Consider the following 19,024-nt stretch of genomic DNA (forward strand, 5'->3'; position numbering starts at 1 on the left):
TTGGATTGCAAAGACAGAGCTACAAGGGCTCAATCTTCGGAATCGGAACCAGAGAAAACAGCTGCAAGGGAGCTATTAATATCACGGCTAAGTCAATTTACAATGACTACTCGTTCAACACGAAAGCCTTTATCATGAACCGGCTTATCAATAACTTACCTAATCGATCATTCACGAAACCATCATGGTCCCATCTCGACGGCATTCAGCTGGCAGACCCTGAATTTTATATCAGTAGACCCATAGATATCTTACTAGGAGCCGATATCTATTCAAATATCATTTTAAACTCCATTATCAGAGAAAAAGAAAACTTGCCAATTGCGCAACAATCGCGCCTAGGATGGATATTATGCGGCAATATGAAATCTTATCGTTGTAATGTGGTTTTACACAACCTGGAAGATATCAACAGATTTTGGGCGACAGAGGATATTACGGAAACCTCGGACGACTTATCATCAGAAGATCAATACTGTATCAATCAATTTAAGACGGAAACTACACGCCGGGAAGACGGTCGCTACGTAGTCCGACTACCATTAAAACCAGAAATTGGGGAAAAATTGGGAGAATCCAAGCAGAAAGCAGTTGCACAATTTTTAAACCTTGAGAAAAAGTTTAGCAGAGACAAAAAATTATCACAAGATTATAAATCATTTATCAATGAATATAAAGAACACGGCCACATGCGACTGTGCGAGGGAAATACGACACCCAATAATTTCATACCGCATCATTGTGTGCGTCGCATTGAATCAACAACTACTCCATTACGTGTCGTATACAACGCGTCATCACCTACGTCATCGGGCTATAGTTTAAATGACATGATGTATCGTGGACCAAATCTACAATCAGATTTATTATCACTTATTTTAAAATGGAGACAATATAGAATTGCCTTCACAGCCGACATAGAAAAAATGTTTCGGCAAATTCTGTGCCATGAGCAAGATCAACTTTATCAAAAAATCATATGGCGAGACCATCCAAAACAGCTCTTGCGCGAGTACGCCTTGACCACTGTCACCTACGGTACAAAAGCAGCGCCATTCCTAGCCATGATGACGTTAAAGCAATTGGCTATAGACGAAGGCCACCTATATCCTGAAGCTGCCAAAGTACTGGAACAGGACTTTTATATGGACGACCTTCTGAGTGGCAGCCATAGCATAGAAGCAGGAAGAAAAATCCAAGAAAATCTTATCAGTCTACTTAAAAGAGGAGGCTTTAATCTTCGAAAATGGTCTTCCAATAACACTGAATTATTAGCAGGTGTGAATACAGAAAACAATCAACAATTTTTCGACTTTAAAAATCAAGAAACAAGGAAAACGTTGGGCCTACAGTGGAACCCAAAAGAAGATGTATTTATGTTTAAACTGAATTTAAATACCCAGACACAGACTTCAAACCGAACTACAAAACGCTCACTTCTGTCAGACATATCAAAAGTATTTGACCCCCTCGGTTGGCTGTGTCCAACGACTACAAAACTAAAACTGTTATTTCAATCTGTTTGGAAAGAGAACTTGGGTTGGGATGACCAAGTCCCGGAACACATCGAGAATGAATGGAGAAAAATCAAACATAATCTAAACGAAATTGACAACATTCAAGTGCCTAGATGGTTACAAAACAATGAAAATGATACAATAGAATTACACGCCTTTTGCGACGCTTCAGTAAATGCGTACGCCTGTGTAATCTACAGCAAAATTCAACGAGAAGGTCAAAGGATTGAAGATCACTTATCATTACCAGCGAAAATCACCATTATTGCAGCTAAATCAAAATTAGTACCCGAGAAGAAAGAAGTATCATTACCCCGACTCGAATTGCTTGGCGCTCTGCTTTTATCAAAACTGATTTATCAAGTTTTACAGTGTTTATCAAGCCACAATATCAAACTTTTTTGCTGGACAGACTCTACAGCTGTTCTGGGTTGGCTACAAGGCGACATCAATCGCTGGAAACCATTTGTATCAAATAGAGTGATGAAAATTCAAGAAGTTATATCACCGGAGTGCTGGCATTATGTAAAATCAGCCGAAAACCCAGCAGACTGCGCAAGCCGAGGAATAACTGCGGCACAGTTAAAGGAAAATAAGTTGTGGTGGCAGGGACCCACCTGGCTACCAACATATCAAGCAAAGCCGCAAGATACAATTTATATCACAGAACAAGATGTCAAACGATCGCATCAAACAAACGTCACAACTACAAGTAACAGTTGTGACGTAATCGACGATTTAATCAAGAAGCATAGTAATATAAACCGTATGACGCGAGTACTCGCATGGGTACTACGCGCGGTATCACGTGACAAACAAGCCGTGCATTATATCACCGTACCGGAAATGCGGCGAGCAAGAAATATATTAATAAGACATGTACAACATCAAACCTTTCAAAATGAGATAGAAAGCATCACTCGAGATGGACGAGTTAATTCCAAGAGCAATCTTTTAGCACTTAATCCATTTTTGGATAAAGATGGTCTTTTAAGGGTCAATGGCAGAATACGAAACGCTAATATTGATGTAAATATGAAACACCCTCTTATCATTCCGCACAAGGGTCACATGACCGATCTACTGATCCAAAATGCCCATCTCCTGACTCATCATGGAGGAGCACGATTAACGTTGCGACAGCTCAAATATCATTACTGGATTTTAGGAGGGAACAGAGCCGTTAAAAAACATATCAATCATTGTATCAAGTGCCGGCGGCATCAACCAATAAAACAAGAGCAAATCATGGGAGACTTACCCGAAGCGCGTTGTAATCCAATTCGACCATTTTATCACACCGCTGTCGACTATACAGGATTCATAGATATTAAAACTAACAAAGGAAGAGTCATAGAAGTTCACCCTGGAAGAGATGGCTACGTGAGAGTAGTATCAATTAAAACAAAAAACGGTATCATGAAACGACCGATCATCAAGGTATTCAAATTGCCAGTTGATACGGAAACTAATATCAAAACAAAATCGAAGACGGAGCCGGAGCTAGTAAAGGCGAAACAAAAGCAAACGAAAAGTAAAATATCATGCAACTTCCTTATGCTGGCGCTACTATTTTTCGTCACTCTAATATCATCGGCGCAGGCTGAACACAGTTTAATGAACATAATAACACAGCAAGGTATTTATTTTGATAAAATATCAAATATGCATCTTATACGCGACGAATGGAAGTTAATCGTGTACTACGATATGGGACCGTAACTGGCAAGGACAACCATTTCTTCAAAAATATCTCCACACCCTAGAAAACATGTGTTCAAAGACAACAATACAATCTCAATGCGACTCGGTTCTTATCCAGCTACGTCACAGCTTCGCGGAACTCGAGTACTACAAGAGCTTAATGCTCGGTCAGCAGGTCACACGCTCGACGACTCGACTACGTAGAGTCTTATCAACGGAGTCGGATATATAGCCAATCATTATTTGGAATGCTGGATGAACACTTCGCGGAACAATATACAAAGGATATCAATTTAATCAGGGATAATAAAAACATCTTGCATTACTATGGAAAAATCAAACGTCGGTCATAGAGGCCGAATATAATTTATTAAAAAGAGTAGAAGACGTCATGAATAAACAACACAAAGCTCTTAATCAGCATGTTATCAGTTTAGAAAGAGCCTCCAATGTTTTAAAACAAGAAGTCACCGACATCCAACACAGCAGCGAATTTATGTTAGCCTCAATAATCGCCAACACCATGTTGATAAATCTGAAAAACATTCAGGAGACATTATTGGAACAAATAACCAATGTTCATCACGGAAAATTTAATATTCACCTGTTAACGCCAACTCAACTAAGAGACGAGTTAAACATTATATCCGGACAACTATCAAAGGAGTTAGCCGTTCCAATAGACAAAATACAAACAGACCTGCAACATATTTATCATCTACTGAAAGTTCGGACAAGAGAGCGACGCACGTCATTCCGCTCCTACGGAAATTCATCAGTCAAGCACACGCAACAGGGGCCACATCACCAATTATCGGTGGCCGATTTTCACTCGAATGAATTAGTTTAAAGTTTAGATCACTAAAATTTATAACTTTTAATACTTTTTTTATACATAAGGATTATCATCATCTTTCTTCATCTTGCCCGCGGGAGCATGTACGGTCTATGTAAACCGCACATTCCTTTTGTCAGCATTTCACGTAGTATTGTGTAATTTCATTATATTATTAGCATTTGCGTCAGTGCACATTTATCCGCCACGGTGTGCATCGGTGTATCAATTGTAATCAATTATCAAATAAATCATTAATTCAGTAATCTGCCATATATCAATTCAACTATCATCCAAGACTCGTTCGAGACTACATTGTCCCGTACAGCTGTAGTCTTCTTTTTTTGTCTTTATACTACATGGTACAATACAATACAATACAATACAAAGACTCTTTATTGTACACCAGACATAGTAAGCGATACAGAAAACAAATTATTAAAATTACAAGGTGAGCAATAGGCGGCCTTATCGCTTAAGAGCGATCTCTTCCAGGCAACCTTTTTTACAGAAAGAAGGAAGGGCTAGTGGTAGTGCCTGGGCTAAAGAGTTTTACTCATATTTTTGTTAATTATTGTTGGTTACGATGACCAACCACCAACGAGATGGACGGATGACCTGGTTAAGTCAATTGTTCACTGTGGATGCAGGCCGCTTGCGACCGAAGCAAATGAAGTTCTATTGGGGAGTCCTATGTCCAGCAGTGGACGTCCTGCGGCTGATATGATGATGATATCATAAAAAATAACTTGAAGACAAGCGGTTTCTCAGAGATTCTTACATTTTCTCAACACATGACAGTGGTTGAAAGAGCCCCACTCTTTTTGATTATTTGTAACAATTGTCAACTTTTTATAATTTCTTAACACAGTCAACAACCTTCATAATTATTTGGTTATCAGATTGCAACTTCTATCGTTCTAGATATGAGAGTTATTGACTGTGCATATCATTGTTTTCGGGCAAAAGCTATGGCTGAATGCTTTTGTCCCTGGTATATGTAATTTTCTTTAAAGCTACACTGATTTATCTGCCATAGTTGCCACTTTTTTTGTAGTTATTTTATGAACACCGTATTTTATTTTTTATCTTACTCCAAGTTCATACGAGTATCCTTCTCTTTCTCACATTATGTGTAAAAAGGGACAAATGATATTTGAGCGCAGATATTTTTGTGTAACTTTATTATTATAAGGGGAATACATATACCAAAATGTGTCCCAAACCCAAAACATTTGGCAATCATTTATCATTTTTTTGGGTACCACTGAGTTATGGGTTTATATTATTTAAAAAAAAACGCATGTTTTTATTTTACTTCCGTTCGCATTTATCATTTTTATTTGTTTCATAAAACACGTGCCTAACCTCAAAGTCATAACCTCACTTTTGCGCTTGTACTAAAAATGTACTTTTCATATCTATAAATATATGCAATTGCTTTTTATAAATATATAATCTAAAGGCCTGAAATGAATGATTTGGCTTAATATTCAACAAATTTTCATTATAAATGACGCCTTCATAGTTCCTCATATATTTTAAACTGGATTGTTTCTGACTTGATTGAAGCGTGTTCACAAGACAGTTGTATGTGTATGTAATGTATTATATATTAATAATCATTGAATCACGTGAGTGGTGCTCAAAATATATAAATAAATTATTATAAAACTGGGTTTTATATGTGGGACATTGTGCTGCTTATATGCTACGATGTTATTTATCAAGCATTTTTATATGATGGCTGATGGTATATGGAACTAATGATCATAATATCTCATTACTCATGTCTATGTTGAGAATACGTGTAGAAAAAAGATATAGGTAGGTACATTAGGCCAATAATTTCTTCTGTATAATTAAAAATATGAATGTCAAAGGAAAATACTTTATTATAGCTGTAGTCCACAATTACGTCTAAATTCCGTGTAAATTTTATTCTTATTTTAGGGATAAATATAGGCTCTGTTAATCTGGTATAGTGTAGTTTTCTATTTAATAAAAGACTAATTTCCAAGAAAGAAATAACCCACTAATTTTGAGAGAAGGCCTGTACACTGCACTGGGATAGAAATAGGACATTACAAAATTTTTATCTTTCTCGACTGATATTGACAAGGTCTATGTTATGATACAATGTAAACCTAAATAAATAACTAGACATTGTAAGACATAAAAAAATCAGATCTTCACTTTTTAAAAAGTGATGAATAAATAAACAAATTAAATAAGAATAAAATAAAACACCGACATAGTAGTCCAAAGATACAAGGCCTGTAATGTTGCACCATCAGGTCTTCACTTAAAAAAAAGTCATTGTTTAGGGGTTGAAGTAGTTCCAAAAGAAATAGGAATTTTGAAGAATAAAATATAATAAAAAAAAAATGATACAAATAGAACATAAGTGGCCGGTAGCGATTTAAAAAAAAGAAAGGTGCTTCGTAATGACAGTTCCTATTGACATTATTTTACGGTTCCGTTCTGCGGCCGCAGTCTCCTCTTAGACCCTGCGTTTCGTTGCAACAGTAATGAATACAAACAAATTCAATAAAAAAAAAAAAAAAAATAAAACACCGACGTAGTAAAGATGTCCGCCTATAATGTTATATCATCAGTTATTCATGTATCCCTTCTCTATCGGAGAAGTATTGGCACGTATTCTCAACCGCCCCCTCCCCGCCCTATCCCAGCTCAGTCAGCGAGTACCTCAGCCCTTGGTCACACAGGGCCTCGTGCTGCACTACGGCGCGCTGACGCCGCTGGCGCCGCCGCTGGCACCGCCGCTCGCGCAGGCTTTTTATTACGGCGCCGCGCATGCCACGAGCGCGCCCTACGGCCTCGGATTGGATCAGGCCACCTTGAAGGACCTCATCAAGAAGCAAATGTGAGTATGCTGAATACGGTATTTAAAAGTAAGAAAGTAGTAGATTGTACAACGAGAGCATAAAACGAGTCATTTTACCCAAGACGTTCATATAGCCACCCGAGCCGGTACGGCGAGGGTGGATAGACACGTCGAGGGGAAAATGGATTTAATGCTCGAGTTTTACACTCTTTTTTTCACTTCGATGGCGAGGAAATGAAATAGCAACAGTGAAAACAATTGTTCACTCACTACGAATTACTCAATACAAAACGAATTACGAATTGTTCAATTTTATTTTTCATGCATTAGTATACGATTATATATTTTTTAGTTTCAGTGATTTATTTTGATTGATTTTTAGTTTTATATAAATAAAAATGTATTAAAAAAATATAAAGAAACTTCTTTGTTTGTGGCTGTTGACACCTAATTACCTTGGTCTTACACAAAGATTTTATTTTATGCACTAGTGCATAAAAAGTCATTTTATGTCGCCTAGATCCAGCATAAACACCAACTTTACTTTAAGTTCGTGTTTATAGCTGGGTCTAAGCGGCATAAAATGACTTTATGCTCTAGTGAATAAAGTAAAATATTCGTCTAAGACCAAAGGCAACAGCCACAAACAAAAAGAGTTTCTATATATTTTTAAGAAAGCTTTATGGGCATGCGCTGAGTTTTTTTGCCTTTCAGTTACTTCAAAACCAATTTAAACTATCGGTATACTTCTCCCACTAAAAAGAGACACGTAGTTATTCATGGCTAACTTACTGTATAAACGTTTAGCTTTCATGGTAAATTGAGTGTCTAATCCTGTATTTGAAATGTTTCCAGTGAATACTACTTCAGCCCTGACAACCTCGCCCGCGACTTCTTCCTACGGCGCAAGATGGCCGCGGACGGGACGATACCGGTCACGCTGATCGCCTCGTTCCACCGCGTGCGCGCGCTCACCGGCGACGTCGCGCTCGTGCTGGACGCAATACGCGACTCGGACAAGTTGCAGCTTGTGAATGGGTTCAAGGTGATATTTGACATTGTGATCGTCGCACTAAAACTACCGACTCGTCTAATAATTACAGTTTTTTCTTAAATTTAATACCAATGTTTGGATTACCCGGGTCCTGTAAAATTGTTTTTTTTTTTTTTTAGTTTAAAGAAATATGCCACTTGCACATATGTGCCACTTACTCTTAATTTGATAAAGCCTCATCACACAAAATTTGCTGGGTTTACTCGTACATTGAAAAGGAACTGAGTTATCAATGTTTTTGTCATTTTCAGTTTTATATTTTTTATATTCGCGAGTAACAACTTATTAGGTTCAGATTTTTAAATTACTAGATTGCTTTTAATGTGTTTTATGCAATATATTTAAATCAGAACACGTACCGAGCAAGCAGGCGAGACAGTGCTCTTGTTTCTGGTATTGCGTTGTGGTATTGTTTACGTAGGCATGCATGGGGGGGGGGGGAGAGATTTGAAGTTTGCTTAATTTCTGGAGGGTTTTTATCCGGGGAATGGGGGGTCAGAAACTACCAAAATTCTGCTAACTTGGGATTGAATGAACCCAATCTTATTTGTGTCGCACAGGTGCGTACTGCCTTCGAACCTCTTAAGTGGCCGATCTTGGACATAACTAACACCAACAATGAAGAATACTTGAAGTCCAGGCAGAAAAAGGACAAGGAATACGACGAGAAAGAGAAAGGCGACGCCCCCAAACAGGACGCGAAGAAGGACAGCGAGGCCAAGGAGGCACCTAGTATAGACGGCGAGGAGGCTGTTGAGAAGAAGGAAGTGAGTGTTTTAGGGTTCCCTACCACATTTTGTTTGTCAGGAACGTGAAGTGTTAAATACTTTGCGACCGTAAAAAAAAGAAGTTTAGTTAGGAATTAAAGAGTGTAGCAAGTTTTTACAGTAAGAAATAGAAATACCTTTTTTTTTTGTTCAAATATATCTTTATTGTTTGATGTGAAAGAATTTTCTCATATATCAGTAGGCGTTACCCGCGACTCCGTTCGTGTAGAATTCGTTTGTTGTTATCCCTCAGGCACTATGCAATTTTCTGGGATAAAAACTATCTTTATGTCCTTCTCCAGGACTCGAAATTAAGGGCCTGTTTCACCACTTTTCGACTAACTTTAAGTGACGGATATCAGTGATGCCGTCTCTGTCTGTTTTGTCCGAATAAAAAAAGACGGCATTACTTTTATCTGACACTTAAAGTTAGTCGACAGGTGGTGAAACAGGCCCTAAGTGTATAGTATACCATAGTATAGTGAAGTACATATTACAGTGACGATGTTTTCAACGCCGAAGAGGGTAGAACAGAAATGCTAATACAAATCAATTCCAGGTTACAGAATCGACAGCACCACCCGAGCCGCCGCAAGAGACAGAGAAGGCAGACAAAGAAGCCAATGAGAATGAAAAGGACGCAAAGTCGAACGGCGACAAAAACGACGAAAAGGCAAACGATAATGAAAAGGACGGGAAGACGGAGCAACACGAGGATCCTCCGCTGCAAACTGAGAATAATGAGGAGAAACCTGGAGAGAAGCGGTAAGTTCATCACCTTGACTTATAATAATAATAATAAATCCATTTATTTCGGGCAACTTGGACCTTCGAATAAATACCTTACAGACTAATATACATATAATCAATAATACTCCACCTTATATAACACCCCACTGCTGGGCACAGGCCTTCTCTCAGAATGAGACAGTTTGGGCCGTAGTTTCAACAGTTCAGTTAGTGCAGATTGGTAACTTCACACACACACCAATGAATTACGTCGCAGGTGTGTGCAGGTTTCCTTAGGATGTTTTCCTTCACCGTAAAGCTCGTGATGAATTTCAAATGTACTTCGCACATTAATTTTGAAAAACTCGAGAGGTGCGAGCCGGGATCTGAACCCACGATCCTCTGCTTGAGAGGCCATAGGGCAAACCACTAGGCCACCACGACTTTTTCTTGAGTTCATTTCGAAAAAGTGGATGCAACTCCACACTTCTGTGTAATAATTGTATTCTCATTTTCATGTAATTTTATTCTATTACTAACTAGAAATAAACCTGTTTACTAACAAAATGAGTCACAGTTACTTAAAAAAAAAAAAAGATTATTATTATAGTTATAGTTTGGGTGACAATACAAGTAAATCCAACAAAAAGTACAGTCAGCAAAAAAAGCTTGTATTAAAATATAATAAACTGAATATACGTGGAAAATTCGAGATTGACTCCCCCCATTTAAACGCTGCCCTACTCCGCAGGCGAAAGAAGCAAATGGTGGGTATTTTCCCGCTGGCAACGATGGGCGGGCCTCTGGTCGCGCCTGTGTCCAGCCTGCTGCGCGCCGTGCCCCCGCCGCCCCTGCCCAGGTAAACCATAGACCACGAGCCGCCAGCTTCATCCCAAGGCTTTACACTAGTCCAGTAGTCGTCACACTTTAATACATAGTCAACATATGTCGCGAGCTGCAAAAATATCGGCTGGGGGAAGCAGTTTGATGACCTGCTCTAGTCGGAAGAAAATCTGTTTTAAACTTTCGTGATTTTCACTCATAGTCAAAATAACACCAACAATATTACTCGTGCGTGTTAGCGTGAGAAGTCCCGTTGGTGGTATTTTGACTATGAAGAAAATCTGGCTCTTATATCAGGCGGCAATCACGGAAAATCACATTTCAGCTGGTAGAAATTATCAAGATAATTCATTTTGTGGTAGCATATCTAAATTCTCGGAGCCTGGAAAAGGTTTAATTGTAACTTTACTCGTGTTTGAATGAATACACACACATATTAGATTATTACAGTAACAGTATTTTTTCCCTTAGGATGTTTCGATCCCGGGGCGGTGCGTCGCCGCAGGCGGCATCTCATCATGATCCGCTCAACCCCGACGTCGCTGAATTTGTGCCGCAGCAGCGAATAGGTACAGTTCATAAAATCATCAATATAAAGGTGTTAAACTTCAGACACCCCAATAGGATTTTTGAATTTATTTAAAGTTATTTTATCGTACCTAGGTTTTCCTAATACTAATAGAGAAAATTGTGACAGTCGCCATTTTGTTGCTTGGTGTAGCAGGTGGTGCCATCTAGCGGTTCTCACCGGAAACTTAGATTACTCGCTATCGAACCGTAATTGAGATTTAGACTTAGGCTATAACCCTACTAAAGAAATATTAATATAGATACCGTCACCTGTGGTCACATATGAGTTGGTTGGTAAAGCAAGTACGCTCGGAAATAATCCTTATTTAAAAAATATTGTTTTAACCAAAAAGATAGAATAGAAATAACTTTATTCAACCACAACACAAAATGGCATGACAAGATTAGAAAAAAATATGAGTGAAATAAATAAATTATGAATTATTAAGATATATTCTTCTTCATTCGTTCACGTAATAATATAATAAATATAGGATAATGATAATGTGTTTGTTGCTTATGTATAAAAATAGATATTTAAAAACATATCGTCACTAGTTTAAAAAAAAAACTCTACCTCAAAATAGATAATTTTTCTGAGTGAACTTTATAAACATTGTGTCAAGGGTTAATTTTGTTGACATGTTGATTTTAGATACGAGATTTTTACAAAGTAGTGACAATATGAATGTTGCTACGCCCTTGTTGATCCATGTGGGTACTGGCTAGAATTAAGTTCTCGTACATCTTGTAAATACCATGGTTGCAATAAATGAGTATGAATATATGGATGTGTTGTTTGTCCACCAGAGCCAGTAGTGCCCCTGGAAGGTGTAGCGTCGAGACAGGCGTCCACCGGCAGCCCCGGATCGGAGCGGAGCGGCTCCGATGTGTGGACCGAGGTACGAGTGTATATAATAAATCCGGCAGAGTACGAATAATTATTTATTATTAGCCTAGAAATCAGTTTGTCAAGAAATTTTAACACTAAGGACGAGATCATAAAACATACAGAATTTCTTGACGTCAGGTAAACGTCACGAAATCTTGTGAGGGAAAAATCGTAATTTTGTAACTACATCGATACTTTCTATTGGATCCAACAACAAAGATTATCTGACTTTTATACACCTTTAGCACAAGGTTTTGTATATATGTATTTAAACATTACTTATTTATTTTTTGTGTTGAAATAGCGTCAAGACTTTTTTTTTAATAAGTGGATAACATTTTGAGAAATAGTCTTAAGTGGAACGGCAATATCAGCGAAATATCAGCAGGAACGTACCTATTGACGGTTGTGGTCTTAATTGCAGGTGAAGCGACGCACAAAGGCGGGCAGCCGCGAGCGCACGTCCGCCGCGCCCGCCGCCGACGACGCGCCTCAGCGCGAGGAGCTGCACTTCCAGCTGGACGAGGAACTGGACTTACCGCCCCCGCGGCACAACACATTTACGGACGCCTGGTCAGTACACTGCCTCAGACTCAGAGAATAGAGTTATACTCGCGCGCGAGTGACGAGACAAGCGTCGAGGTAAGGCTCCCTGGCCACTGGAGCGGAGCGAGCCAGCGGAGTAGTGAGCGAGATAAAAATACACCAATAGGATTGCATAAATCTCTGCTCCTCTGCTGTAAGGCAGGGATTTGATTACTGGCTTAAAAATTCATACAAAACCGGGAAGCGAAGCGAGGAATAGGAGCGGAGAAACGGGGAAGCTCTGCGAATGGAAAAACAGTCTGCTATCTAGCTTCGCGCCTATGGTGGACGGACTAGCTTCGCGCCTATGGACGGACAGTTTGCACCTCCGCTCCGCATTACCAAGTTAAAGTTCGGCGTGACGCCGTGCGTCACTATAGCTCATCGTGACGTTAATGGGAGTGGGGCCCTCCCGAACTTTGATGCGCTTAATCTTTGTAATTTTTTGTTTTATTCACACAAGAAAAATACGTGTTCAATATATTCTAATAAATCTTTTATCCAAGAAACTACTCGATTGAATCCGAGAAGAATCCAATGGAACCAAAGAATATATTTAAACCAAACTTAATCGAAATGTCACTTTGTCAGGTCGGATTCGGAGTCAGACTTCGAGTTCACCGATCGCGACGTCGGGCGCTTGCTTATCGTGACGCAGACGGCCGGCCGCGCGCCGCGCCACGACGGACACGACCGCCAGGGCGACTGGGCCACGCGCACCAAGATATCACAGGACCTGGAACAGGTGGGTTCAGTTAGCCTTGTAATTCAACTGATAACAGTTGTCCATTTTTGCACTCAATTGTATAGGCACATGGGTTAACATAACAGTCTTTCTGGCATTCAAAGTGATGTCAATTGACCATTATTTTCTTCACTCAGTTTAGTAGGCAACGATTAAGAGCAAGTAGGTAAATGCATTAACAGTTGATCTTATTGTCATTCACAGTTTTCCATTTTTGCACTCAATTGTATAGGCACATGTGTGGCGGAGGGACAGCCTTATTCGCATTCAACTGATATCACTTGACTATTTTTTCACTCAAATGATGGGACTACTCAATGGGACTAGTGGGATAGACGGAATTATACAAGGTGTAACATTCATATCGGTCAGTATGGGAAAGTCTGAAACTATAAGACATACGAAGATCTGTTCTTAGGAATTTTAGCACACGGGTTTACAGCCTTATTGGCACACAAGTGATGTCACTGTACTTGACCATTTTTTCACTCAATTATGTAGGCACACGACTTAGAGCAAGTGGGTTGTGTTGACAGTCGACCTTTTTGTTATTGCAAGTGATGTGACTACCATTTTTTCACTCAACTATATAGGCATACCTCTTAGAGCAGGTAGTTAAGCGAGTTGACAGTTTACGTTATTGTCATTCAACTGATGTCACACGACCATTTTTTCAGTCGACTATGCGGACACATTATCTTGTCACCTTGAAAAAGTCGTGTTGCCATACAATTAATAAAACGCATTGTCTCTCTAATGATATCATTTTCACTGTGGTGTGACACCCTCCGGAGCCATCACAACGTGACATATAATTTACAGTTTGGCAATTTGTATCATAAAAAAGGTAATCGCTATTTTCATAGCAGTAAGTGTGACAAGGGAGAAGAGCGGTCTAAAATAGTCAAAATTGGTGATATGTAATTATGGATTATGGATGACTGCCGCGTTACGGTACTGCCAATAAGCAGTTGCATGAATCCGGCTTCAGGCCGAGTTAGCTAGCTTATACTTTTTCTTTTTAAACCTGTGCTGAAACAGTTTAAGTTGTCCTACTGACGTAACTGCTAATTGTTTGCTTTATCTCTTAAACAAAACTTCTTATCTAAAACAATAGTAATACAAAGTAATCGCCTTCAGTTCGTGACAAATTGTAACTCAACAATGTAGCCGCTCAAACGTCATGTAATTTACCTTTGTAAGCACACAACTGTGCTGTAATTCCTTCTCCAAACCGGTTGCATTTCAACAGTGTATGTGAAACAATGTCACTGAACTATGTCGTCCATCAACATTTAATAAATACCCAACTAAACTAAACTCGGAGAAATATTTCTTTTTTGTTCACAGGTCATAACTGATGGCTTGAGGAGATACGAAGAGGAGATTTGGAACGATACGGATTATTCAACGGTAAGCGCTCTAATTTCGTAGCGACAATAGATATGCATGTTGTTGTATTAATTTCTGCTTTCTATCTGCAAGTTTCTCGAGATACAGCCCTGTGAAACAGACAGAGACGGACAGCGTAGGACTGACGATCCGAGGCTGTAATGGTCTAAAGCGAGTTTAGACTTGCGAGAAAAATCGTGTAAGTTGCATTACATTGCGGCGCTCGATTGACCACTACAAACTCCTCGCAGTGTAATGCAACTTGCACGATTTTTCTTACAAGTCTTAACTCGGCTTCGCGTGTCTCTTTTTTTCTTTTATTAATTGTCTAGTACCCAATAGTACAGGGTTTGCTTAGTTTGGGACTAGGTCAGTGTCAAATGTACCGTGATGTTTATTTATGGTTCTGTGTGCAGTCGTACGGCAGCCAGGGCAACTACCGCACCGTGTCGCTGATCAGCCGCGAACAGTTCGAGGCGACGCAGCCCTCCGAGCGGCACCTGAACCCCGACCAGCCGCCGCCGCCGCCGCCGCGCCCGCAGAAGGTGAGCACGACCACAATACACGGACTCAAATGCTGCCTGTCCGTGTCCGTCCACTCGATACTAAGAAAATTGCATAGAATCTTCTCAGGGTGTCCATTTTCTGGAACATCGGGGAAAGTCGGGGGGCTCAAAAAAAAGTCAGGGAAATAACTCGTGATTCCAAAAACGGAGCTCAATATTTTGACACCAGTCTCGTTTGACAGTTCTGGCTGCGCTATTAAAGAGTGGCACCGTTAAAAGTCAACGAAAAAGTGAACAGGTTCGGTGTGCAGTGAATTCCCGTCATCGGTCTAGCTTAGTATCTCGGCAGTAAAAAATCACATAACCTAAAAATGTACATGAATTGTCCAGGGAAATTTAGAAATGTGGTCAAGGAAAGTCAGGGAACAGTCAGGGTTTTTTTTTTAGGATTTGTAGTGTACACCCGGTCTGCACCTCTTCTGTGGATAGAGTTGGTAACTAGCTTAAAATCGGGGCGAGGAAGAGCAACGAAGAAGCGGGGCAGAGGAACGATCGGGCACGCTCCGCTTATGAAAAACAGTACGCAGCTCCGCTCAGCATTACTTTCTCGCTTTGCTCTGCTATCCAGCTCGACAGAAACAGTCACTCCGCTCCTTTCTGCTGTCTCTCTCTGCTCAAACAGACGCCAAAACAAAGCGCGGCATCGCGGCAAATAAAGGTGATACCGCCGGAGCTTCTGCAATCGTATGCGCATCAAGTCTTGCCTTGGCAAGCCTTTGTTGCACACTTCTTTTTTTTATTCAACTGGATGGCAAACGAGCAAGTGGGTCTCCTGATGATAAGAGATCACCTGCAACACCAGGGGGATTGCAGAAGCGTTGCCACCTAGAGGCCTAAGATGGGATACCTCAAGTGCCAGTAATTTCACCTACCTAAAAGAATGGGATATGTGAAAACTTAGTAAATGCCTGCTGTATGTACCAGATAGCGCGCGAGTTGAATGCAGTCGGGGTCTGAGGTGAAGAGCGGGAGCCTCTCCCCCGCTATCCACACGCCTCGCCTCAGGCGCCTTTAGTGTAGTGCTGTCCTTGATAGCTGTCGTACACACACATATCGATCGCGTTTAAAACTCATTTTGCACCCGTATTATTTTTTGTTTACTTATTAAATGTATAAATATAAAATTGAATTAATATTATGTAGCAAATTACGCATTAATATTGTGTTTTTAGTATATTACGTAGTAATCTTACAAAATAAACAAAATTATGACTTCATCTTATTACTTAATTTATTAATCACATCATCATTATTCGACTTCACAAAAAATGTTTAGAACCCCTATTTCTATGACCTTCTAGCGTCCAATGTTATCTTGAATGGACTATACAGGGTGGAAAGTTGAGATGGGCAGCAATACTGGTTAAGACACTAACTTTAGTTAAAATGTTCAGTTTTTAGTTGTCCACATTCTGTTGAATTCTTTAAGCATAAAGGATTAATATTCTTAAAAAAACATGCGAAAGTTTCACTTTGCAAATTAGTACCCTACGAACTGTATGGAAAAGTTTCTTTTTTGATGTGTTCTATTCTCTACCCATAGTTGGTCTCAAACAGCATTTTAATCCTTGATAGAAATGTGACCGATTGGCATTAAAAAAAAGTCAAATTGTCGGTTTTCTTGCTGACTGTACATTTTATCAAAAATCTGTGAATGTCGATTGTCATCATTAAAAAAAGTTAGTGAAGGTCTGGTCTCCTAAGAGCATTTTCGCGTAGCAGCAAGGGATCTAGTAGCTGCCCTTGCTGCTCCATCTCAACTTTCCCACCCTGTATGTGTGTTAAAACGCGAAAGTAAAAAAAAATGTGTGGAATTAAAATAAACATGTTCTTTTACAAATTTATCGACATACCATTCAACTCGCGCGCTATCTGTAAGCAGTAACGTGTCCGAATATTTCATATCCGAAAAGTCCCATAGCAATTCTGTGCTCCACCAATACAACAGGGGACAAGGCAATAACGTTTCTGCTCGCGATCGCAATGATGGGCCTATCGTTTTTTGTCTCACTAGATGGCGCACTGTAGCGTGAGGTTTTCAAGTATGGCTTTCCAAAGTCTGTTATTGCGGGCGTGAGTAAAAGTTAAGATTAAAATCATATTTAATACACCCTAAAACCGTGCCATAAAAATATCGAGCATGCGCAGTGTTGCATAGTCCCCGTTTTGTTCGAAAAAAGAGAGGACAAAGGTTTCCGAAAGACAAACTGTCTCAAAACACAGACATTCATTGCCCCGGAACGCATAGCCTATAATAATTTAGATTTCAAAATATTCACAAATTTATTCTAATTATAAATAAACCCGCGTAGCTCACCCAAAAACTATGAGATTTGACATTTCGGAGACCTCACGCTACACTAGCCGCCTCTAGTGGAGAATTCATTCGCGATAGCCCTCTCATTAAGTGACAGTTTTTGTATGCGAATCTGTCATTTGATTGCGATCGCGAGCGCCAGAAACGTTAGACAATACGGCCTCTGGCCATCTAAGTACAGCTTTTCATCTATAAGGCACCTTTTATCGCCGGATTTTTTATCGACGGAAGAAACGCGCTGTGTATCAACAATTTTTTAACAACAATAAAGAAGAAATTCTGCGTAATTTAATGTTCACTCATTCAAATACTATTTATAAAGCAATAGCATGTAATTTATGATTTATTCACAAAATCAAGTTAAACTTTACGACACTAAAGTATCCACGGACGGTTTGAAGCATTTTGCTTTTGGATACCATGGTATCGTCGGACGGACTGTCGAGTGTGCTGAAACAGGTTTTAATTTTCTCGGCTCATGCCTTATGAGCCCTTTAGGCTGTGACTCTTTTTCCTTGAGAGAAAGGTCCCAAAATTATAAAAAAGTGCCTTATCTTACCCACAAATAGGAATGGCTATCAGTGAGAAATTAAACCGTGCTTGTGTTATAATCAGGGGTCGGACAAAAAGTGCCGATGACGTGAACCACTTATAGGATGATTTCAAATAGTATTTTTGATTTTCATAAACAATTATCACTTATCATTTATCAAGCCTCTTTATTAAACGATATGAATTTATTTTATTCACTGAATTCCATTGATTTATTTACGGTTATTTGTTTACTTCATTAATGCTACTTTGTTACTACATGTCACACGAAGTTTAAATAAAAAACATCTTGTGCAAGATTACGTAAATTTTACGTCATCCGCACTTTTTGTCCGACCCCGGTTTATAATTTGAATTTTAAATGGCGTCAGCAGCGCCTCTTTCTAATGCGGGAGATGTTATATTTACAAAATCAATGTAGGTACGCTCAAAAACTAGTTCAAAATAAAACTAACCTAACCAACTATAAGTTGGAAAACCCCCGACTTTGTCACTTCAACCATCACTAGAAAACCTGCTTTCAAATAAAAAAAACCGCACTCAAATCGGTTCACCTGTTTAAGAGCTACGATGCCACAGACAGACAGACAGATACACAGACGCGCATAGCGGTCAAACTTATAACACCCCTCTTTTTTCTTTGTCACTAGCATGTGAAGTTTGTCTCGAATCGAATCGTAACGTTCTTCGAAACGCATCCGTTACATGGGGCTACTACGAAATTCGTAAATCGAAGTTCGTGTCGTACCGTCTCTCTCACTCTCGTATTAAGTAATATAAGCATGAGCGGGACGGCTAGAGACGAAGTTCGAATGGTACACTTCGTAGTACAGGGTCTGTTTCACAGCCGCCCTTCTACATGCTATCCTTAGGTAGCTCCCTTTATTCGTCTTTAGTCCACGTCGCGACTGTGCGCTTTCAGTGTTGTGTGTTAGTTATACTCAAAGTCAAAGTGATTAAGTGAGTGATTCTTATATTGTAAACGTTTGTTCATTAACAATGACGAAGAAGCAAAATAAAATTGTGGTAATTTTTGTACGAGGTGTTTGTTAAGGGTAGATTCTTTGGTAAAAAAGTAATTATTGCATTTAATATATATCAGTCAGTT

The 19,024-nt window shown here is 39.5% G+C and overlaps 1 protein-coding gene across 1 annotated transcript in view; it reads left to right on the plus strand.

Moving 5' to 3' along the window:
• Positions 1-19,024, plus strand: part of larp (La related protein) — a 120,854-nt gene that overhangs the window by 68,289 nt on the left and 33,541 nt on the right. The window contains exons 8-19 of the mRNA XM_074110017.1: positions 6,750-6,943; positions 7,760-7,949; positions 8,519-8,725; positions 9,285-9,490; positions 10,206-10,313; positions 10,769-10,866; positions 11,678-11,769; positions 12,184-12,332; positions 12,936-13,089; positions 14,440-14,502; positions 14,898-15,143; positions 15,490-15,731. Coding sequence (XP_073966118.1) covers positions 6,750-6,943; positions 7,760-7,949; positions 8,519-8,725; positions 9,285-9,490; positions 10,206-10,313; positions 10,769-10,866; positions 11,678-11,769; positions 12,184-12,332; positions 12,936-13,089; positions 14,440-14,502; positions 14,898-15,143; positions 15,490-15,731 — 1,949 coding nt within the window. The remainder of the gene's footprint in view (positions 1-6,749; positions 6,944-7,759; positions 7,950-8,518; positions 8,726-9,284; positions 9,491-10,205; positions 10,314-10,768; positions 10,867-11,677; positions 11,770-12,183; positions 12,333-12,935; positions 13,090-14,439; positions 14,503-14,897; positions 15,144-15,489; positions 15,732-19,024) is intronic.

Source organism: Choristoneura fumiferana, chromosome 30, assembly GCF_025370935.1.
Source record: "Choristoneura fumiferana chromosome 30, NRCan_CFum_1, whole genome shotgun sequence".
NCBI classification, from domain to species: domain Eukaryota; kingdom Metazoa; phylum Arthropoda; class Insecta; order Lepidoptera; family Tortricidae; genus Choristoneura; species Choristoneura fumiferana.